The sequence below is a fragment of the Acanthisitta chloris genome, unplaced genomic scaffold, assembly GCF_000695815.1.
Source record: "Acanthisitta chloris isolate BGI_N310 unplaced genomic scaffold, ASM69581v1 scaffold40752, whole genome shotgun sequence".
In the NCBI taxonomy this organism is placed as follows: domain Eukaryota; kingdom Metazoa; phylum Chordata; class Aves; order Passeriformes; family Acanthisittidae; genus Acanthisitta; species Acanthisitta chloris.
Window position 1 is genome coordinate 6,665 of NW_008660720.1, and position 22,701 is coordinate 29,365.

The 22,701-nt window shown below is 46.1% G+C and overlaps 1 protein-coding gene across 1 annotated transcript in view; it reads left to right on the plus strand.

Moving 5' to 3' along the window:
* Positions 1 to 7,035: 7,035 nt before the first annotated feature.
* The window catches only part of LOC103797684 (histone-lysine N-methyltransferase, H3 lysine-79 specific-like), a gene marked incomplete at both ends in the record, with an annotated part of 43,739 nt that continues 28,073 nt past the window's right edge, over positions 7,036 to 22,701 (plus strand). Inside the window, 6 exons of the mRNA XM_009069905.1 lie at positions 7,036 to 7,079; positions 7,949 to 8,023; positions 10,358 to 10,421; positions 12,813 to 13,041; positions 14,982 to 15,076; positions 18,306 to 18,368. Of these exons, the coding sequence (XP_009068153.1) occupies positions 7,036 to 7,079; positions 7,949 to 8,023; positions 10,358 to 10,421; positions 12,813 to 13,041; positions 14,982 to 15,076; positions 18,306 to 18,368 (570 nt within the window). The remainder of the gene's footprint in view (positions 7,080 to 7,948; positions 8,024 to 10,357; positions 10,422 to 12,812; positions 13,042 to 14,981; positions 15,077 to 18,305; positions 18,369 to 22,701) is intronic.

The following is a 22,701-nucleotide window of genomic DNA, read 5'->3' on the forward strand; positions in this document are numbered from 1 at the left end:
AGAAGGAGAAAAAGTTCATATTAGGAATTGTGAACATAATTACCATGAAAATAAATATATTATTAAACACAAAACTAACTCTGAAGAGGAACAAGAAATAAAACTGAATATACAAAATTGGCCACATGCTGCTACAGGTATCAAATCTAGTAGGGACTATTTTTAGAGCATAGGAAGAGGGTGAGTATTTTACAGCAGGAAATGATGGTTTCATAGATGTGAACAGATCTGTGAGTAATGAAGAAGTTCCTGTTCAGAGTGTTTTGGTTTGTTTCATTTCATGACTGAATGAGAGTTTTCTAAAAATGTACACTGAAAGAACTTCTTAGTGTTGGATGAAAAATCTGAGGAACTACTGATGACAGGTAAATGAAGCTCTGGAAACTGGAACAAACCAAGCACTGCTTTTGTGAAGCTCTGTCTGCAGTGGCCATGGCCGTGCTCTGGGCTGGGAGGCTGTGCTGAGTCTTTCTAGGCCAGGTGTGAAGGAAGTTAGACCCCGGGGAGGAGGAATGTGAACTTGTGACAGGCTGGGGTCTGTGGTTTGTGAGGGCATCCGTGGCATGCAGGGCGCCGGATGCTTTCCTGGCTCCTGGGGGGAAGCTGCAGCTGCAGTAGCTCATGTTGCCTTTCTTGGTGTCTAGAGAAATGCTTATCATCCTGCCCAGATGGAGGGAAGTGAGGAGCATTAGAAAGGCACTTGTCCCACCAGCCTTCTGCAAGATTGATTGGCTTTTCCTAATCCATCTTTTTGATCTCTGCTAACCATCTTGTCTCCAGCTGTAACATCCTCTCCTTCGGATTTATGGATCACTGCCTGGGGAGAGAGCTGCCACTACAGGCAACGAAGCTGTTGTGTAAAACCAGGGGCTGGTGGCACTGACCTCTTTTGTTTTGTGTGTTAAATAGTTTGTATAGAGATCAGAATTTGGCAAATCCTAATGACTTCTGTTAATCCTTGAATCGAGTCAGTGTTCAGGACTTGTTAGCTGGAAGTGCTGGAAGTAGAATGGAAGCTAAACAGTCATTAAAAGGTGCACAAGTGTTACCATGGATTTATTTGTAACTGGATTGTTTGAGTTTTGGTTTTCACATTCATTTGGTGTGCAGTGGAGAGCTTGCCCTTGCCGGAGGTCTCTTCCTGCTGCTTTGCCAGTGCTTGACCACAGCTGCTTTGCACATTTGTGAAGAGCTGCTTTGGTCACTTGGCCTGTTTCTGGTGGGAGGAAGTTCAGAGTCAAACACTGAACTGGCTCTGCAAGGGTGAGGGATGGTTTGCTGTGGGACAGTTTAGTCTGGGCAGCCAAAGCTGCACTCAGAAATGCTCCAATAGAGAGAGGAGCTAAGGGGTTGTAAAGGTCTGTATGTCGTGCAGCTGATTGAGCAACTTTTTCAAGAATTCATCCAGTTTTTCAAACCTTTTATTTGCTGCTCAGCTTTGCGGGTTTTTTGAGCTACCTTTTTGCTACCTTTCCTGTGTAACACTGTGTAGATGATCAGATCTCATAAGAATCTTCCAGTGAGCATCACAAAATCCTAGAATGGTTTGGGTTGGAAAGGACATTAAAGCTCATCCAGTTTCACCCCCTGCTATGGGCAGGGACACCTTCCAACAGCCCAGGTTGCTCACAGCCCTGTCCAGCCTGGCCTTGAACACTTCTAGGGACGGAGCAGCCACAGCTTCTCTGGGCAACCTGTGCCAGTGCCTCATCACCCTCAGAGGGAACAATTTATTCTCAATATCTAACCTAAACCTACTGTCAGTTTGAAGCCACGTCCCCTTGTCCTGTTGCTGCAGTTCCTGCTCTACCCCAACCAGGTGCCCCTGGAGGAGGAGTGTGTAGGACTTAGTCTTCAGGGCAATCACACATCTTCACAAGTGACAGCTGGTGGTAAAAATGTAGCAAAGTCCAATTTTCACTTTACCTTGCTCTTGTAGCGTTCTGCAAAAAAATGTCTGATTTAGCTGTGTTTAATTAGCACTTTGGTACTTTGTAGAAGAGAGTTGTGCGTAGATAACTGAGCTGTGTCTGGTACTGATTGTGTCTGGTACTGATTGTGTCGTGCAGACTATGACCTCTCTGTCCCTGTAATATATACTATTGGGGCTGCTTTAATTTCCTTACACTGGAGGGAGAGTAAAATGTGTGAGTGCTACTGAGAACTTAAGAGCTCATAGAACCATAGAATATCCTGAGCTGGAAAGGACCCCCAAGAATCATCAGCCAAACTCCTGCCCTGCACAGCACAGCCCCAACAATCCACCATGTGCATGAGGACCTTGTCCGAACACTCCTTAAGCTCTGTCAGGCTTGAGGCTGTGACCACTGCCCTGGGGAGCTGTTCAAGTGCCTAGACACCCTCAGTTCTGGTCACATTGGTGATTTTTAAATTAGGGTTACCAAAGAAAGAGTACGATTGTAGAAAATGGTAATGCTTGCACTGAAATACATATTTGGAAAGAGCTTTTGAGCACTGTCTTATTTGGCCTTTAAATCGCCTATTAGGGCTTCTTGTATCTATAACATACAAAGAGTGTTTTTTATGAGGAGGTGAAGGAAAAGATCAAACTTCCAAATTTCTCTGTGGCCCAATCCACAGGGCCTGAAGGACAACAGGGGTTTGGTGTCTGTAGGAGGACTCATCTTGGGGGTGTGTGTGGCAGGTGCTGGGTACCTGGTGTGGCTCCTGGGCACTGCTGTGCTCCAGGTAACAGCAGTGGGTGTGTTCATGGCTCCAGACTCCCAACTCCTGTGAGTTGTAGGAACATGTGGATGGAGAAACCTGTTGTAAGAATGGGAACTGTGAGGCTGTTCAGTGCTGCTGGCTGGAGCTGTGCTCCACTGTTTGCCGTAGAAAGTTGGATTCTCTTTGAAGTGACTTTTGAGAAAGTGTCTGGTTGCTTTCTGGTCTTTTTTCCAATGAAATATCGTGGCAGAAACTGTTGAACTTTCTCTGGGAGCTCATGTTTCCATTTAAAACTGAAAATCAGGACTCTGAGAAGTTCAGCTGGAGTGGATTGACTGCAGCCAACTCAGTGTGTGTTTCGGTTTGGGGTTTTTATAAACCCATTGTGGATAGCTTTGGGCAGTCTCAATAATTACTACAGACTGCAAGTCTTTAAATACTTTCTGCATTAAAGAGATAAGGCCTTGTCTCATGAAAAGCTTCCATTTTTGTGGCTCAGAAGATTCCAAGGGCCTCTCAGATGACATAAATACAAGAACATTGCAGAAGTACAGCCTGGCCAGGGAGCAGCATATAGAGGGAAGGAGGGACAGAGAGGGAGCAGCCTGGAGTGGAACTGGAGGGTCAGTGGAGCTGCTCTTCATGACAGAAAGCACCGTGGCATCATCTCCTGACTGCACACAGAACACAGAGACTTCTGGAGCCTTGGCCAAAAGGCTTCTGCACACAGCATTCCATGATAGATAGCCAGGATGGGTAGCCAGGCTGCTGCAGGAGGCTCTTCCCCAGGAGCTTTTCCTGCCAAAGCACTGCGAGTGAGGGTGCAGGCACAGCGTAGAGCTCTGACTGCTGCCAGAGTCCAACACAACACTTGTACACCAGAGGGGTAGCTGCCAGCAGGGGTGGACCATGGGGCAGTGTAGCTGGGAAAAATAATACAATAAAACCAAACCAATTTTAAAAAACCTCCAGAACCCCCAAAACTTAAAACTGCATCTGAATTTGAGAGGCTTCAGGTCATCAATGAAGGTGCAGCGTTGGCTCTTGGCTGAGCAGTGTAAGGTTGGTGTCAGGCAGCTTGGACTGTAGCAGAGCCATTGAGAACCACCATCCATCCTCCCAACCTGCTGGATTCAGTGTTCATCCCCTGGGTCTGTAAAGTATCCAGGTTTAAGCTGGATTTAAGCTCCATGGTGTGTCTGCCACAAGCCAGAGCATCTGCTTGGAAGGCTGATGGCAGAGGCTGGCAGGAGCAGCCAGGGCTTTGGGTGAGGTTTCTATTCCACTTGGCTCTTGTTTGCTGAGGACTATCAGTGTCATAAGCAGTTTCATGAATACACATGTGCTGTTTATTGTCTATTTTTATTAAGTCTTACAACCATAGTGTTGAAATGGGGCTAGAAAGTTTTCTAAAGGGAAACTGCTCTGTATTCCCTTCAGATGTGTTCCTCTCTTCCCTCCTCCATTTTCCACGTCCATCTCTGCTTTGAAAAAGTGTTAGGAGATTATATTTGATTTTGTTTGCAGGACTTGCATGAGTCCTTGGGAGCTTGTCTGCTTGGCCAAAGTATGTTAGTTATAGAGTGTAGTAAACTTGGGAAGTGTTTCAACATGAGAAATTTAGCAGCAGTAGATGTGGAACTGTTTTTTATTTCATTATTCCTGAGATCAGAGGCCCCTTCTGGCTGGAGTTTCCACATGAGGTTGTGTTAGTAGACCACTTGCTTAAATTGGCTGGTCTGTTGTTGTAGATGTGAAGTGTGATTTATTATTATTATATCTTTTAATTGAATTTTCACTTTTTAACCCAAGACAAAGGAATCTTAATTAAACAGTTTTGGTAATTTATAAGGGTATTTTCTTAAGGACTTGCAGGACAAGGGGTTTCTCATGTGCTCTGCTAGCACTGCACCTGTCCAAACCAGCAGTGAGGAATAGAACTTCCTCAGAGAAAATGGTTCTGCCAGAATGAGCATGAATTCCCATTTCCAGTATAATGTGCTTATGTTGATAAAGCGTATTCCAACTATGCAGGAATACAATTTCCTGGGAGAGCTGGATCAGCCCAGGGGGCTCTGCTGTGATAATTCTGCATGTAGTGAAATGGGAACCTTTACAAGGGATGTTTATGGATGAGTTGCTGTCCTGGGCTGTTCTTCCACTTGGCAGATAAGAAACGAGAAGAAAGAAGTTCTCCTCCCTTGTGCACTCTCTTCAGTGCATCTGAAGGCAGAGAGAGCACACTCCCTTCTTTTCGATGTGCCCTGAGAGGCAGGAGCAGATTGTGGTTCAGTTCGTTCACTGGTTTCATGCCAAGGTTTATGAAGAGAGTCACTGGCCTGACATTCCCGAGTGACTGTTCAGTGGTGCTGTTGGTTTCTGTTGGGTTTGGCTGTCCCAGCCCATGCCTTAGGCTGGAGGAAGCACCTCCAGATCTGTTCTGTGATGTTTAGTGTGCTTTGTAGCATCAGCATGTTGTTATTAAGCATGGCCAAGGCAGCACTCAGCTTCTAGGCTTCTGTGTGTGCCGTCCCGAGTGTCCTGACCACTTTTATGTTGGCCTTTTCTCCTTTTTGATGTTGTAACTGAAATGTTTTTGATTTTCTTTGCTTAGTCTCTCTTGTGACTCTTAGATGTGGAGGTAACTTTTTGCTTTCAAAAATAAAAATTTTTTTTTTAGTGAAATAGGGCATGTTCCTTAATATCTTTAGTATGGAATCATGGAATGATTTGACTTGGAAGGACCATAAAGTTCATCTCATTCCACCCCCTGTTGTGGGCAGGGACACCTCCTACTAGCCCAGTTTGCTCCAAGCTGTGTCCAACCTGGCCTGGAATACTCCCAAGGGTGGAGTAGCCACAGCTGCTCTGGGCAACCTGTGCCAGTGCCTCAGCACCCTCACTGGGAAGAATTTCTTCCCAATAGCCCACCTAACCCTGCCCTCTGGCAGTGGGAAGCCATTTCCCCTTGTTTTGACACTATCTGCCCATATAAAAAGTCCCTCTCTCCTTTTTATAAGCCCCACTACGGTACTGGAAGGATGACAGACCTCAGAAATGTTTGCCTTTCTACCCCTCTGTCATGAGATGTTTAACCAGGTATCTAAAGAGCTGTGTACAAGTTTCTTGCAATGAGAACTTCTGCAGGCCTGGCTCATCCCAGGGTATAAACTGGTTATACAAGGGGAGATCTGTTTCCTCATGCAACTAGGAAAGCTTTGATACTAATTGAAAAAGCTTCTATTTGGCTTATATCATGTCCTTCCATGTCTTGAAGTAGAGATAATCCAGCTTCTTTCTGCTATCAGAACCATCAGCGTTGCTCTTCATCCATTCTCTTCCTTCCCCTGCCCCTAATCCTCTGCTTTGGTGCCTGTCCCTGCCCTTTGCTGTGGAATTTCCCCCAGTAACTACAGAAATGCCATTTCTGCAGCAGGAGACAAGGACAATGATTTGGGAGCTGAGTGCGCCTTTACACTTGTAGCTCTGGAAGGTCCTTAGATAGGTGACTCTTAATTAAAAGGTCAAAGCCACTTCCAGAAACAAATGTCTGCATATAAACTCAGCTCTGTGCAGATGAGCTCTGTTAACTGAGGCTGCATAGAACAATATGTAGAGGAACTCCGGTGCTTTCCCTAAATAGCATGATGCATACAAATGGAGCTCCAAGGGCTTTGTTAGCACAATTTTTGAATGATTTGCTAAACCCACTTGTGTTTCTGTTGCTCCTGAGTAAACTTCAAATTCAAAGCAACACACCCCTGTGCCTCAGCCTAGTGTCCATGATGCACAAGGTTTAATGTGGTTTGATTTTCAGCTCATGAAAACAGCTGCACATCCAGGCTCCTTTTCTGTGTGTGTATGTGTGTGCTCTGAGGGTGGTTTTGCATCACTGATATTTGCTCCTCCTGATTATTTGTTGCTTTATTTTAGAAAGCCATTCACTGTCCCAGAATCTCAGTGCCCATCTGGAGATGTGAGTGTGTGCCAGGTGCTGGGCCATGAAATCAGCTGTTCACTGTGGGACTTGCATCCAAGTACCTGCCACATCCCAATAATCCTCAAAGAGTTGCTGCTACAGAGTTCCTGATTGCAGAAAATGGCAAAGAAGTTAACATGAAGGAATTGTCATTCTACTTATCTTCTGCTACTCCATAGAAACCTGAAAATGTATTTCCTTAAGCCTGATTTTTTTCTTAGAGAGCTCATTTTGATGGGTTTAATGGCCTGGGTGGCAATCAAAGGCTCCTTTTCCAGTATGCTTGGCAGTTGTATTCCTAAAAATGTTGTGATTCCTATTATCTCTCTGGCAAACAGCACCTAATGCCTCTTTTCTTTTCATTGCAGGACAAACACCATGATGCTGCTCACGAAATCATTGAGACAATTCGGTGAGTGTTCAGTGCCCCATGGCTGGGCCCTGCCTGTGCCTCTGCACCCTGGGAAGGGCTGTCTGGGGACAGGACACAGAGCAGGGCAGCAGTCAGTGTTTAGCAGCTCTGAGTTATTTTCTGAGCTGAATTTGTTGCAGTACATAGCTCCCTGGCAAATATATCTTGTTTTATCTTGCTGTACTCCATTCTCTTCTGGACAGCATGAAAAATGAGTGCTGATGTTCGACTCCAGTGCTGGTGGAGTCTGTGTTCAAGTGTAGTGGCTTGTACTTTCCATTTCTGATGGCCACAACATACAGGGCTGTGCTAACTCAGTGTGTCAAAGGGATCTTTTATCAATGTAACTCCTGACAATCTGGTTTGGTTGGATTGTGTAAGGTGTAAGAGCAGTTTAGACACCACTCAGAGGAGAATATCCTTGCTGAGAGGTGAGTGGTCAGTGATAGTGTTTTGAGGTGCTGTAGGAAATGTCTTCTCCACATTCAGCTTTGTCAAATATAAGTATCAGCATTCCTTGGAAATGCTGCATGTGGGCATCACTTTTAATGTTAGATTGGCATCAGCCTTGGCTTTGGGTATTTTTAGACATGTTCAATGCATTTATCACCTCATTTTGAAGCTGTGGCATTTCAAGACCTTTATGCTCCTGCCGATGTCTACAGGCACCTTGCTGTTTATTCAGTACAAATGTGAACTGTTGCAGCTTTCCAGTGAGATTTTGTGATGTTTGCCTTACTCCCAGCAGCACTGTGAGCTTCCAGGGCTGCTGCACTGTCCTCTCTCCGTGTACAGCAGTGCCAGTCTAGAATTGAGACAAACAACTTAATTGGCACTACTTTCATTCACTATTTCTTTTCTCATTCCAGGTGGGTCTGTGAAGAAATACCAGATCTCAAGCTCGCTATGGAAAACTATGTTTTAATTGACTATGATACAAAAAGGTGAGAGGAATATTTTTGTCCCAGCAGGAGGACAGGCTGGCACTGTTTGTAGTGACCCCGTGTGTAACTGGTTATTCTTAGACATTACCAACTGAAGTTTTCTTTCAGAACTGGCTTCAGACTCTGCAGAGTTGTTTTGGTAGGAAATGTGAAACAGCATTATTGGCAAAGGCTGTTGGATTAAGGACATAATTGGAAACTCCACACAGCAGCGAGCTGAGTTCTGGTATATGTTGGAATTACTCGCTCCCAAACAATGATCAGTGTCTGCACCCTGGGCTGTGGCCAGAGAGGGAATCTGAATGGCAGTGAGGTTTCTACGTGTGTAGTAACTAAGAATTCCTGTTCAGAATGTGGCATGCCAGAGCTGTCAGTGCCCTGGCTGTGTGAGGCTCACCTTCCCCTTCCTCTTCTGCTCAGGACTGGGGCTAAATGGACTGCTCTGGGGGGTGGAGGTAAGCTAAAAAGTAGTGTTCATGCCAGACCTCTGGGCAGTTAGAGTCATTCTGAGATTCCTGTAGTTACATGTGAATTCCTATCCACAAATAGCTTACAATGAATGTCTACTATGTGGCATTCACCTCCAGGCTGGGAGAGGCAGATCCTCACCTGTGGTGTATCTCTGGTGGGGTCTGAGGTTCTGTGCTTGGATTTGGCTCTAATTACACTGGGAAAGGGGATGATACTCAAGCTGCAGTTTACAAAATCCTCCTTAGTTGCTTTCATGGCTAAGACTGAATTTGTCCAAGTCCACAACATAACTAGTTAGAATGAGGTTTACAGGTGAAACTGCTCTAATTAGAATTCTGGAATCTCCTGAGCTGGAAGGGTCCCCCGAGGATCATCAGTCCAACCCCTGCCCTGCACAGCACAGCACAGCCCCATGTGCCTGAGAGCAATTGGCCAAACACTCCTGGAGCTCTGTCAGGCTTGGGACTGTGACCACTGCCCAGGGGAGCTGTTCAGTGCCCTTGGGGGGGGGGGGGAACTTTTCCCTAATATCCAGCCTAACCCTCCCAAGCACTGGATACTTGTCTCATGCTCTCATGATCCTCCTCTCTCAGTTTTTAATTGTTTCATTGCAAGACTTGTTAGTTCCTCTCTTCCTCCTGAAAAATGCAAAAGGAGAAATCAGAGTTGAGCATCCCTTATCATCAAATCCATTAATTTGGATTTGTGGATTACTCACAGCAGCTGCAGTGCTGGAATTTTATTAGTTCTGGCATCCTCCCTGGCTGTGTTTGACTGGGGAGCATCAGTGTGGTCAGCAGCAATGCTGAATGAAAGAGAAACCCATCAGTGCCTCAAAGTCACACCCACTCGCGTTCCTGCAGCTTTTCAAGGAACTCATAAACCTGGAATTTTGGTAATGATTTCAGTCTTTTTTTTCCTTTGAAAAAATTTGTCAGGAAAATTACTTGTATCAGATGGAATATCCAGGGATGTGAGTGAGGAGCAGCAGGTTATGGAAACGCATGTGCTGTGCAACCAAAGCACGTTGCAGCCTCTCGCTCTGTCCCAGCATGGGAACAAGTACAGACAGCTGGAAGCTTGGAGTGGAATGGGCAGAACTCTTGGGAGAGGTGTCCTGGCCAGGGTAGTGGCACTGAGGGTCACAAGAGGCTGAAGTGTCCTTTCCTTTCTGATGTCCCCTGGTCATCAGGGGTCATTCAGCTTTGGGAATGGCCATGATTTAATTATGTCACTCCTGTAACCCCTTGTATTGTTTTTGCTGCTGCTTTGTGGGTCTGGTTATGTAACAGATGATGTTCCTAGGGATATCTTTTCTTCCCTGGCCTGAGATGAATTTATTTAATCCTCTCAGTGTTTGTCATTAAGGCATCTGTCTGGACTCACCATAATCCCACCCAGCCCATGGAGCAATCCATATGCTTTCCAATGGGTGACATTCTAGGTTGTGTCCTGGCTTTGGCTGCATTTTCAGTCCCAGAATTAATTGCTGACAAAATATCTGCTTGTCTCAGGACTGATTATCATGGAGAGATGATGGAAGAAAGGAGGAAAATGTACAGATGTCTTAAATTTATGTGCAGCTGAGAATATGGAAGATTATTGGGCTCTGAGAATACAGAACTTTAATTAACAGAAGGACTGAACTCAAAGTATGACTTGTAAAAAAGAAAATAATGTTATTTGTCATGTTCTGGGTGTACTGGGAATAGTTTTTAAAGGAAACAAAGTATTGAATCTATGTATGTAATTATATATTTTGAGGGAAACAAACCATAAATACCCACCTAACTGACAGGAAAGCCTAAGGTTGCACCTTCAAACCTGCCTGTTGTGGACTGACCCTGTGTTCTTCCCCCCCAGCTTTGAGAGCATGCAGAGGCTGTGTGACAAGTACAACCGAGCCATCGACAGCATCCATCAGCTGGTATGTATTCACCTCTGCTCCCTGCCACTGTTTTTATCTGCCTGCTTTGAGGTGTCCTGCCCCTCTGCTCAGCCCTGCTGAGGCACATCTGATGTGCTGTGTCCAGGTCTGGGCTCCCCAGGACAAAAGGGATGTGGGGCTTCTGGAGCAAGTCCAGGGGAGGCTGTGAGGATGCTGAAGGGACTGGAGCAGCTCTCTCCTGAGGACAGGCTGAAGGAGCTGGAGCTGTCCAGCCTCTGGAAGAGACAACTGTCTGTCAGTACCTGCGGGGAGGTGTCAGGCTGGATCAGGCTCTACTCTGTGGTACCCAGCAATAGGACAGGAGGCAACAGGCAGGAACTGATGCCCAGGAAGTTCCACATCAGCATGAGGAAGAACTTTCCTCTATGGTGACCAAGCACTGAACAGATTGCCCAGAGAGGTGTGCAGTCTCCTCACTGGAGATACTCCAGAACTATCTGGACACAATCCTGTGCCATGTGCTCTAGGATGGCCCTGCTTGGGCAGGGAGGTGGGACCAGATGACCCACTGTGATCCCTTCCAGCCTGACCCATCCTGTGCTTCTGTGGATCCACAGATAGTGAATAATGCCAGAAAGCAGTGACTGGCTCAGTGCTGGAATATGTTATCCTAGTTGTATCACCAATATCCAACACTTCCATTCTTTTGGAGGGCTTGAGTCTGATTTTAAACCTTACATTCTTGATCACACCTGGGCAGTCAGGAGTTAGTATTGGAGGGACATTCTTATAGGAAGAAAAGAAATGAAACCCCATTTTTTGTTCCCAAACTGCAGGTCTCTTAGCTGCTGCTCTTCACTGTGCACTTCTGGCACTGCTATTTTGGCACTTGGAAACAGCTGAGTTAGTTGAGGGGGAAGAAAAGGTTTCTCTGCATTTAGCACGTAGATGTTCCACAGGGATTTCTCATATAGATTTACTTCTGCATGGGGAAATCTGTGGCTTATGGGTACTTAAATAATCCATATGAACTCTCCTGTGTGTTGTGGAAGTGATCCATGGCTTAGGAATTTCCTTGCTGCTCTGTTCTGTGGAATCACTGGCTGAGGCAGAATGTAATCTCTTTTCAGACCCATTTAACGAGCTTTTTGGTTCTCTTACCCTTAGAAAAACTTGAACTGGAGGAAGCAAAAACATGGAACAATGAGTAATGTTACTATTCTCTTGAATTTGAAAGTACAGGTGGATTTTGTTCTGTGCTGTGTTCATGGGAACTGTTTGAAATGTGCAGTTTTGTGGCAACAAGGCTTTTTTCTGCCAGGATTTCCTGCATTTTGTGGGCCTGCAAATCCCTAAAACTTGTTCTTGTATGGATTTAGACACTTTCATGTGTGTGTTGGTGAACAGCTAAACAGCGGAAGATATTCAGCATTTGCAGTTGCTGCTGAACTGGCAAACCTGATTGGTTTCCTGTTCTTCTTGCCATCTGAATCCCAGCACAGGAATGTTTAGGGAGGGATTCTGCAGTTACCCTTTTTTGTTTGTTTTTTTCTTATGAAGGGGAGAGATAAATGTTTTTAAAGATTGTCAACTTTCCTGCTTAGGAGAAGTTTTTTTCTGAAGAAGAGAGGAAAATTGATTTCCATCTCTTTCCTGCCACTCCCTGTTGGAGTACATCTGATCCTGCCCCTCTGACAGCTCCTGCAGGGAACTTAAACTGCTTAAACCTTCCACCAGAGCAGGTTGCTCAAGGCTTTGTCCAGCCTGGCTTTGAACACTGCCAGGGTTGGGGCATCCACAGCCTCCCTGGGCAACCTGTGCCAGTGTCTCACCACCTTCATAGGAAACATGGTGGACTCCCAGAGTGATTTGGATTGAAGGGACCTTAAAAATCATCCAGTCCCACCCCCTGCCGTGGGCAGGGGCACCTTCCACTAGCCCAGGTTGCTCCAAGCCCTGTCCAGCCTGGCCTGGAACACTCCAAGGATGGCACAGCCACAGCTGCTCTGGGCAACCTGTACCAGTGCCTCAGCACCTGACAGGGAAGAATTCCTTCCCAATATCCCATCCGTCCCTGCCCTCTGGCACTGGGAAGCCATTCCCGGTGTCCTGCCCCTCCAGGCCCTTGTCCCAAGTCCCTCTGCAGCTCTCCTGGAGCCCCTTTAGGCACTGGAAGGAGCTTTAAGGTGTCCCTGGAGCTTCTCTTCCCCAAGCTGAACACCCCCAGCGTTCCCAGCCTGGCTCCATGGCAGAGCTGCTCCAGCCCTCGTATTGGCATCGTTCACTGTTTGTATCATTCCCAGCCCAGCCTGGGAGAGGAGCTGGGAGGGGATTTCCCTCATTTCTCCCTTGTGCCAGTGCAGTGTTGGTTTGGTTCCATTTACTTGTCCACACATTGCTTCCCACCTGGTTCCTGCTCTGTCCCCTCAGTGGAAGGGAACGACACAGCCGATGAAGCTGAACACTCGTCCCTCCAACGGGCTCCTCCGGCACATCCTGCAGCAGGTCTACAACCACTCGGTCACTGATCCAGAGAAGCTCAACAACTATGAGCCCTTTTCCCCCGAGGTCTATGGAGAAACTTCCTTTGACTTAGTGGCCCAAATGATTGATGAAATTAAAATGACAGAGGATGATTTGTTCGTTGACTTGGGCAGTGGTAAGTGACCAATAGCTTCAGTGGCTTCTGTTTTTGTTTATGTTTTTCCTTTTCTTTATAACAAATCATATTTGAGGAACAAACCAGGACTAAGGATTGGCTTACAGGAGAAGCATCTTTTCTAGATAATCCCCAAAGATGCTTCTGCTTCTTATGACGTGATTCAATGGACCAAACAGACATCCCAGGCATTCTTCTCTGGTGATGTTAGTGAAATATCAGCTTACAAATGCAATAAACCCTTGACACAGAACTCCTGGTGTCTGTGCTACTGGTGGATGCACTTATAAAACAAGAAACAATATTAAAAATGATACTTGGAAGATAAAGTTCTATTCCTAAGGATTTATCTCAGTAGATTCCCTTAATTCCCTTCATATTTGAAAATGCAATTTCTTGGCCCTTCCCATGTAAACACTCAGTGTGGAATCTGAAAATGAAGTGGATTTTGCCTTTGACATATTTGTCTGTGTGTCCAAAAAGACTTTATGGTTCTCTTTAACAGTTGGCTTGTGAGACCCCACAAAGTCTAACCCACAACTGCAACAGGTTAAGGTTTTAAGAGAAAATAGATATTTCTAGTTGGTGAGGAAACCAGATACGAGTCAAGCACATGTGGAAAAGAGGTATTAAGTAAGAAGATGATGCTCTTTTTCCTGGTAAAATCTGGTTCAGAGCAGGAAAGGAGTAGTAAGAATTTCTCCTCTTACTGGATGGGTTGTAAAGTTTTGGATCAAGTATGTTTGGGGTTTGTTGCTGGTGTGGTACAGGACTTGTGGGGGAAAATAGTATTTAAAAACATGTTTTAAATTTAAATCCAGCAGGATTGTCATTCCCATGAAACTTGTATTTCCAGTCAGGGTCTCTGGTGGTTTAAAAGCAAACCAGTGAGAGACTCCAAGTCAGAAATACAATTTAATAGGAAAAACAAAACAACAAATGTAACAGTACAAAAAGAAACCACTGACAGAGTCAGAAAGTGACCTGGCACCCTGTCAGTCAGGGTGTTGGCAGTAGTCCAATGAAATGGTGGCTGCATCCTCCTGGAGTGATGGGTCTGTTGAGGGCAGTGATCCCGCAGATGTGCTCCTCTCCCGAAGGTGCAGCGGCAGCTCTTGTCCTCTGGGAATCCAGCAGGCAAAGGGCATCTGTGCTGCTCCAAACCCAGCTTATATCCCTGTGGGAATGCTTGGCTCCCCCCATGGGGTGAAGCATCTGACAATAGGACGATGTAACACTCTGCATGCATTGGGTCCCTGACAGCCCATTGAACAGAGACAGCCCCTGAGGGAGCCATGAGGGACTAGAGAGAACCATCACTGCCCCTACCTGCTTTAACAGCTTGTGGAGAGGAGAATAGAATACATACCACGGGTTACCCCCACACTGCAGCCCAGGACAGGCTCCCTCAGTGATTTTCTTTTCTTAGACCCCTTCTTCCCTCAGTGGGGCTTGTCTGACATTTCCTGTCAGTGGCTGATGTTCAGATGAGCCATTTAGAAAGGCATGAGATCTGACAAACTCTTTACCATCTGGAAGAAGCAAAAATTCCATAGATGCTCTCAATTGTTTGTTCAGGAAGGTTAAAGATCATATCTGAAATCCCATAGTGCTGCTGTTGAGTAACAGGCTCAAACCTTAGATACTTTTACCTGCTCTCATCAGGAATAAATCAGGTATTTCTTGTTCACCTCTGCACTCTGATCTTGGAGCCTGAGCAGCACAAGGAGCTGAGATTGACACTGGAGTGTGTGTCACAGCTGAGCCATGGGCAGAGTCCGTGTGGGAACTGTCAGACATGAGGGAGTTGAAATCGTTCCCTGTAGCTCAGTTCCACACATTATCTGCTTTGCCCTGTAGCCCTTTGCTATAACTCTTCTCTTCCCTTGCAGTGGTTTCTGCTGAAACTTATTCTCAGGTTAGGTGTGTTTCCCCTGCAGGTGTGGGTCAGGTGGTGCTTCAGGTGGCTGCAGCCACAAACTGCAAACATCACTATGGAGTGGAGAAAGCTGATATTCCAGCCAAATATGCTGAGGTGAGTTGGGAGTGAGGGCTGTGCAGTAACTCAGTGGTGGAGGATGACAAGTGTGAGGCAGGAGGGAAAACAGAGTCTGAGTCCAGCTTGATTCTGCTTCTCAGGTCAGACAGACCTGGAGCACAGCATGCTTGGGGAAAGGAGTGTGTGCCTAGTCTGGAGTGCACAGAAGGAAACGTTAGCATCTTTCTGTGCTGCTTCCAGGCCCTGAAAGCTGTTTCAACAGGAATGACAAAGGGCTTGTTCAAAAGGAAGCACAGTGCAAGCTTCACCCAAACACCTGCAATTATTCTGTGTGTGGGAAGGCTCTGATACAGCTTCAAGAGGCCACAGCAGCATTCAGCAAATCTAGGAATAAATTCAGCAAACGAATAGTTTTTAAATATTTTCAAGGTCATGTTTCTGCTTATGATTGTGATTCCCCTTTTTGGTGTCCTACAGCTGAAGTTCAGCTTAGCTATAAAACTGTCACAGGCTCATGGATGAGGTCTGTCTTGGATGTTGGTTCATAACTGCTTAGGAGGTACGTAAATGAAACAAACCATAAAATGGTTTTAAGCTGAAGAGGGAAGGATTAGATTAGATACTAGGAAGAAATACTTTACTCTAAGGATGGTGAGGCACTGGCACAGGTTGCCCAGAGCAGCTGTGGGCTACCCATCCCTAGAAGCATTCAAGGCCAGGTTGGACAGGGCTTGGAGCAACCTGGGCTGGTGGAAGGTGTCCCTGCCCATGACAGGGGGTGGAACTGGATGATTTTTAAGGTGCCTTCCAGCCCAGCCCAGTCTGTGGTTCTGTGATATGTTCAGTCAGAAAGGTTTCTCTGCGCTACCTCTAGTTCTGTGCCAATGGGACACACAAAGATAATGAGTTCCAAGGCAAATGAGCTACAAGCACACAGTAAAGGTTAGTCATGCCTTACCATGAGGAGTTTACTTTCTTCAGTAGACTGAATGAAAACTTATCCCTCTGTATTGTCAAAACACACTGACTCAGCCTGTACAGGCTGGAAAATTATACCTCATGGAGGGAGAGGGAAAATAAAATTCCTTGATCCTCCTTTTCAGTGGTGTGGACAGAAAAGCATAAACACAGAGCTGAGGAGGATCAGACAAGGCTCTACAATTCCGTTTTGTTTCCCCTGCCATGACCCAGTGGAAGTTTCCAGCTGGAGGGCTCTGCAGTCCTCTTTGTGAGTGTCCTGGTTTTGTCAGGGACCACTTGCAGGGCCTGGAATCTCCTCTGTGTTTACTATTAAAGCTCAGTGTTAAGGAGGCAAAGTGAAATTTTCTCTTTCACTAATACCCCTTCATGCTTCTGTACAAACACAAGGCTTTAGTGAAAGCAGCAAACAAAAAAATGACCCACAAATTGAGATTTAGGAGCATTAACTCCAGGGGCACCTTCAGCTTCAGAAACACACCAGGATTTCAGGAGATTACTGGGGGAACAAAATACTCTGCATTATTCTTCTGGTTACAGACAACATCGTGTCAGCTTTAACAACCAAACAGCTGCTGCAGTCAGAATGGTGAAGCTGCCTGAGTGCAGCACATCTGCCTCATGCCTGTGGCAGGGACCAGTTTTCCTCCAAGCATTTGTGGAAGGTCTTGGATTAGGTTTCTAGTTAAGTTTGGCTTGGTAACGCATCTCTGGGTACTATGATAATTATTGCAGGTGATTTTGAAAAGCTTCAGTGAAAGAGGAAGAATGTTATGGATTTGTTTTAGTGAAGTTGTCTTAAAAAAGAATTTAAAATGTAAATGCATATGAAAAAACTGAGGATTTTTTAGTTATCCTACTAAGCATTGGAGTGCTCTGGAAACAGAGGGAGTTTGAAAACACATCTGTCAGCACACACACTTTTGTTGACCTGCTGAGGGAGGTCTCACCATCTCCAAGCTGGCAGTGAAGTCTCGGTTTTGGCCGGGCTTCTCTCGCAGTATCGCAGACTCGTTGAGGTTGGAAGAGGTCACCTAATCTAACCGTCTAATTACCTCTGGAGATCATCTAATCCAACCCCCTGCCCAGGCAGGGTCTCCAAGGGCAGGTGACACAGGAATGTGTCCAGGTGGGTTTGGAATGTCTCCAGAGAGGGAGACTCTTCCTTATATTCTTTCCCTGCCACCTACAAATTTGGGCCAAATCCTAAAGACTATTTTTTCCCCAGTCTTCCAAGCCCCTTGAGTTTTTTAAGACAACTTGTCCAGCATGTTGTACAGGTGTAACAGAAATGCTTCCCCTTTTCCTTTTCCCCCCCTTCCTAATGGTCATTAAGAAAGTCTTCTCCCTGGTTAATCACTTTCCAGTGAAGAAATACATGTACATGTACAATAGGAACCCATGGGGTGTTTTGAAAACACGTTGTTTATGCTTCTCCTACCCCTTTCCTATGGTCAGGGATGAGGCTGGATGGATCAGGGATGTTCCCTAACTTCCCTGGGTGCTCTCTGATGCCATGACCTGTGCTGCACGGGGCCAGTGTGTCAGCTGGGGCCAAGCTGCCGTACGTGTGGTGATGAGATGTGTGCGGAACCCAAGTGTTTGCTGTGCGGGTTTGGTTCCTCTCTCCTCTCTTTGGGCAATGGAAAACTGATGCCAACTCCCTGGATGGGCAGCAGCAGCCTTCCATCCTCTGCAGCCCTGGGCTGCTCCCTGGATGGGCAGGAGCAGCCTTCCATCCTCTGCAGCCCTGGGCTGTCTGGATGTAGTTTGAAGCATTCCTGGTTGCTCTGGGAAGTGGGATGTTCCCTCTGGGTGCTGCTGGGATGCTTTGCATTCGGCTTTCTCATTTACTCCAGCAGAACTGGTTTCCTCCTGTTTGTCCCTTTGCTGTCTTGGCTTAGGCTGTGCTGCATCTCTCCCACTCCCTGTGGGATTATGTGCCATAACTCAAGAGCTGCTTAAGATTGTGCTGTTTTTAGTGCTGAGCAGTGTGAGTGCCTCACTTATAACATGGAATGTCCATGGAAAGGGGGAGGGATGAGGATTCCAGCTCTGCCTTTGCCCTAATGAAGCAAAGGTTTGTGATTTTTAAGGAAACTTAACAGCAGTAGCTCTCTGTCTGCCTGTCCTTGGGGTGGTGTTGGCAAAACACCTCCAACCAACCCAACCAGACAGGAGTCTCATGGGTCAGTGAGCACCATTGGGAGCTCTGCCTCCATTACTGTGATGGAATTGGTAATATGATATGTCTTAATAGCTGTTTTGTTTTTCCTCCTTCTTCTAGACCATGGACAGAGAGTTCAGAAAATGGATGAAATGGTATGGGAAAAAACATGCAGAATACACAGTGAGTGAAACAGCTGAAAATCCTGTGATCCATGTACAGTTTGGGAAGTCCTCTCCAGCCTTTCCCTAGCCACCTGCAGTGTGAGCCACAGTTAGTCTGGATTTGGAAAGACTTGGAATGAGATGCTCTGAGGGTTGAGCTAGGGCAGGAGGAGGAAAAGGGTCATCATGGGGCATCTCGGTGTCTGGGGCAAGGGACACAGTGAACTACCTTCACATTTCCTCCCAGTGTTACTGAGTCTTTGTGCATGTTTTGCTCTCTGTAACGACAGTGGGAAGCATGTGCAAATCCAGGTACTGTCCTGTGCCATTCCTTCCCCTTTTACCTTTTCTCCCCCTTCCTAATGATCGTCAATAAATCCATGGAGGAAATACGTGTACAATAGGAATCCATGGGGTGTTCTGAGAATACATGTGTTTGTGCTTCTCCTGCCCCTTTCCTATGGTCAGGGAAGAGGCTGGCTGAATCAGAGATGTTCCCTAATTTCCCAGACAAGCTGGATTGCTTTTCTGCTGAGCAGTTGCAGCTGGCCATGTGTATTGCAACAAAGTGTGAGCAAGGGTTTGGGGAACTTCCTTCATTTCTCTGTTGTACAGAGCCTTTCTTGCCATGTTCCTAGAATGGTATGAACCACATGGCTTCAACATTCCAGCAGTGTGGGATCATGTGGCAGGTTGTAGTTGAGCAGCCTTTATTTCCCAGTTCCCTGTGCTGGGATCCTTGGTGCTCCTCAGAGGGCTCATCTTGCAGTGAAGGTTGCTTCAGCTCTCCTGTTGGAAAGCAAGCTCAAAAGGTGATGGTTCCACCTGTCTCTGAGCACTTTCTTCCTGGCATTCCTGTATAGCATGATTCCCTTCTGAGGGATGCTGGGCCTGCTAAGGGACTGGTTTGCAGCAGGATTGATATCAGGCTGCTAATTCCTTCCTGCTGTGGAAGCACTGGAAATGCTTTACTTATTCTGGAGTGGCCATATGGCATTTTTCCGTTGTGTCACCCAGCTGGCATGACATGAAAGGAATTATTCCTGAGGATACTCTGCTCTGAGCTGGGTAATTTAAAGAAAAGGAGAGGACTTGGACTAAAATATTGGAAGCATATTGCTTGCCTTGGGCAGCATTTCCATCTTGAGCATTCCCAGTGACAGAGGCTGCTGCTAGATTGAAACAAAGCTACTTATTTTTGCAAGGTTCTTCGGCTTTTATGACTCTGTTTGCTGCACTGCTTAGAGGAAAAATTCCTGTGAATGTGCAGTCTGGGTTTTTTGGCAAGAGTTAAACACTTGCAACACTACTTGGCTTAAGGTTTCCTGTCACCTTGGAGTGATGCTTGAACACAGATTTTGATCTAAATAAAAGCTGTGATTTACTTTTGTTTATTATTTAGGTTTTATTCATCAAACATCCCAGACTTTTGCGAGATAGTTTATTTGCTTTAGTGACTCCTTAGCAGCATCTGCTATAGGTGACTTGTTAGAGCAAACTTGTCTCATGGTGCAGCTGGAATGCACGGGAAGGCATGGAATGAAAAACCTGGTGTCTGCCTCTCTGGAAACCAACTTTGTCCCTGCAAAATGGTTAGTGAGGTCCCAAAATTCCAAATGTTGGAGGCAAAATAAGCACAAGTTGAAATAGTCTGTCATCAGCAGAGCTTAACTGGTGAATTCCACTGTAGTGGTACAAGCAGTCAGATGAAAAATAAATATTTTGAGAAGAATCAAGTGCTGGAGGAGAGGAACTTGGCAGGAATTCAGTGGGAGGAATCTGGGATCCCACCTGCAGCTCTGGCTGAACAATGAGGATGGTGGTTCTGACTTGCTCTAAGAGTAAGGACTGTGGAGCATGAGGCAGCAATAAATCCTGGAGTTGCCCTGCAGGGTTCTGCTGGGGTTTAAATTAGTTTAACAGCCAAGAGCTCACTGCAATTACCATTTTCTGGTACAAATGGAGTTTTGGTTTCTCTCTGCAAAGTGATCTGCTGCAAAGGTAACTTCAGCAAAGTGTACTGTGTTTGTTTGGGCTTGTGCAGCTCAACAATTTCTTCTTGCTTGGACAGTGATTGTCTCTGTCGCTTTTCACCATCTCCAGCTTTACCACATGGTCTGAGCTTCCTGACAAATATTTTTATGGCCTTTTGCAGAAGTCCAAAGCTCTGTCAGAACCTAATTCTGTTTTTGCAACCTGCCCCAAATCCTGCCGACAGGATTTCTTCAGATTACTATTCAAAGAAAATTGATAGGAATGTAAACAAACAAACCCACCAAAACCCTCTCAAACCCAATGAATTTATATTTCAAAAGCCTTGGACCCAAGGGCAATCACTGTTGCCTCACCACATTGCTCTGCAGCCTTCAGATTCACTCCTTTGCCTTCCCAGCTGGAATAGTCAGAATTTAAGATAACCCTGACTGTCCAGGTGTATTGCTGTCCCATTTTGCCCACAATTACAGAACAAGGTCTCTCTTGAGCAATGGTTCCATGGAGAATTGAAAGCCTCATATACATTTAGGTGTTCAGTGAAGCAGAACATGATTGTGTAGCCACTTTGATAACTGCACATTAAACTTCTCCATTAGCTATTGGTGAAGTGTCCTGAGGCATGTTGGGTGCCCAAGGCTGCTGCAGAGCTGCAGGTGGGTCATCCCTGCAGCTGGAGAGAGGGAAGATCCATCTGGGCATGAGTGGGAGAAAGGTTATTTATCATTCTTTGGCTTGTAAATCTCCTGATCTCCAGCTGTTGTAGGTCATCATGTCTAATAATCCTGTTAAATGAATGCACATCCCTGGGCAGTGGTTGTGGATGTCCAATTCCTGCTCACTTAGGGAAAAATAATTTTCTTTGCTGGTCTCCTCTCCTGCATTTGGAGGGAAGGCATCCTCTTTCCATAGAGCTTTTTCATCAGCTTCGTCTGCTTCAGCTTTCTGGACTAGAATGTCCCAATTCAACACATCTCACTTCATTTCGACACTTTTATCTTCTTATTTCTCTTCCATAGAACTGAGAAGTTTCCAAGATTAGCCTCACCCCATTCTTTTCAAGAAAAATTGTCTGAAGGAAGCACGAGACTGTGAAGACCATTAGGCCTAGCTAATTAGAGAGTCTTTCTTGGGGAATTCCAGCATATATGCAGCCACCAAATTAAAACTTGCTATTGCAATTAAGAGACAGATGGATTTCATGGGTTCTGACCGTAAATATCCTCATGTGGCCTCAAAATCAGAGCCATCTCCAGGTATCTGGGGCAAGAGGCTGAGATTACTGTGTGACAGAGTTTTTCTTCCTGGGCTTCCCTTGAAGGAAGTTTTTGGGTGTCCTTAGTGCCAACAACCTGTTGTAGCCTGTGAGGGGAAAAGTGTTCCCCAGGAGTAGCTCAGAGCATCAGGGATTGGTGCAGCCCCACATTGGACTGTGCAGAGGACAAGGATTTGTTTTGTATTTGTTTACTCAGGGTTGTTATAGCAGAATTCCTGCCCTGCTCCATAACAGCTCATTGTGGCAGGAGGTGGCAAACAGCTTCAGACTGAGTGCAGGAGACACAGGTCAGTGTTGCTCAGGGTGGATTTTGGCTGGATGGACACCTCTGGCACAGATGCTGTCTGCTTGGAGGAAACCCCAGGAGCTGTGTGGTTCAGCCCTGTGGAGTGAAGGTGATTTGGGCGTGGATCAGTGGAAGCCTGGCTCTGCAAGCTTCTAGGCTTGTCTCTGCCTGTGTTTGGGGTTCCTGTTAGGATAGTTTTCTGGGAAATCTCAGTTCTGAGCAAAAGCAAAAGGCAGCGAGGCTCAGAAAAGGCCTAGAGCACATGAGTGAGGGTTAAGGGAATTGGGTTAGCCTTGAGAAGAGCCTCGGGGGTGACCTCATGGCTCTCTACAGCTCCCTGACAGGGTTGGAGAGAGGTGAGGGATGTTTCTCCTGCTGTTGCTGCAGGGAGAGGACTAGAGGAACTGGCCTTGAGCTGAGCCAGGGCAGAGTCAGAGGAGATGTTAGGAAACATGTGTCCCTGTTAGGGTGTTCAGGCACTGGGATATTGCCCAGGGAGGTGGTGGAGTTGCCATCTCTGGAGGTGTTTAAGAGGTGTCTGGGTCTGGCACTGGAGGGTTTAGGGGTTACAGCAGTGACAGGTTAATGGCTGGACTTGATGGTCTCGGAGGTCTCCTCCGAGCTGGATGATTCTATTCTATGATTTCTGTAGGATTCTCATTGCCTCTTGCTGCCCAGTACCAGCTGCTGGTTTGTGGGGTCACTGACATCACCTCTACCTTCAGACTTCATTGCTACCCAGAACTTCATTGCTCAGGGAGGGACACTCCAGCTGTTTGTTCCAGCTATTTTTGCCTG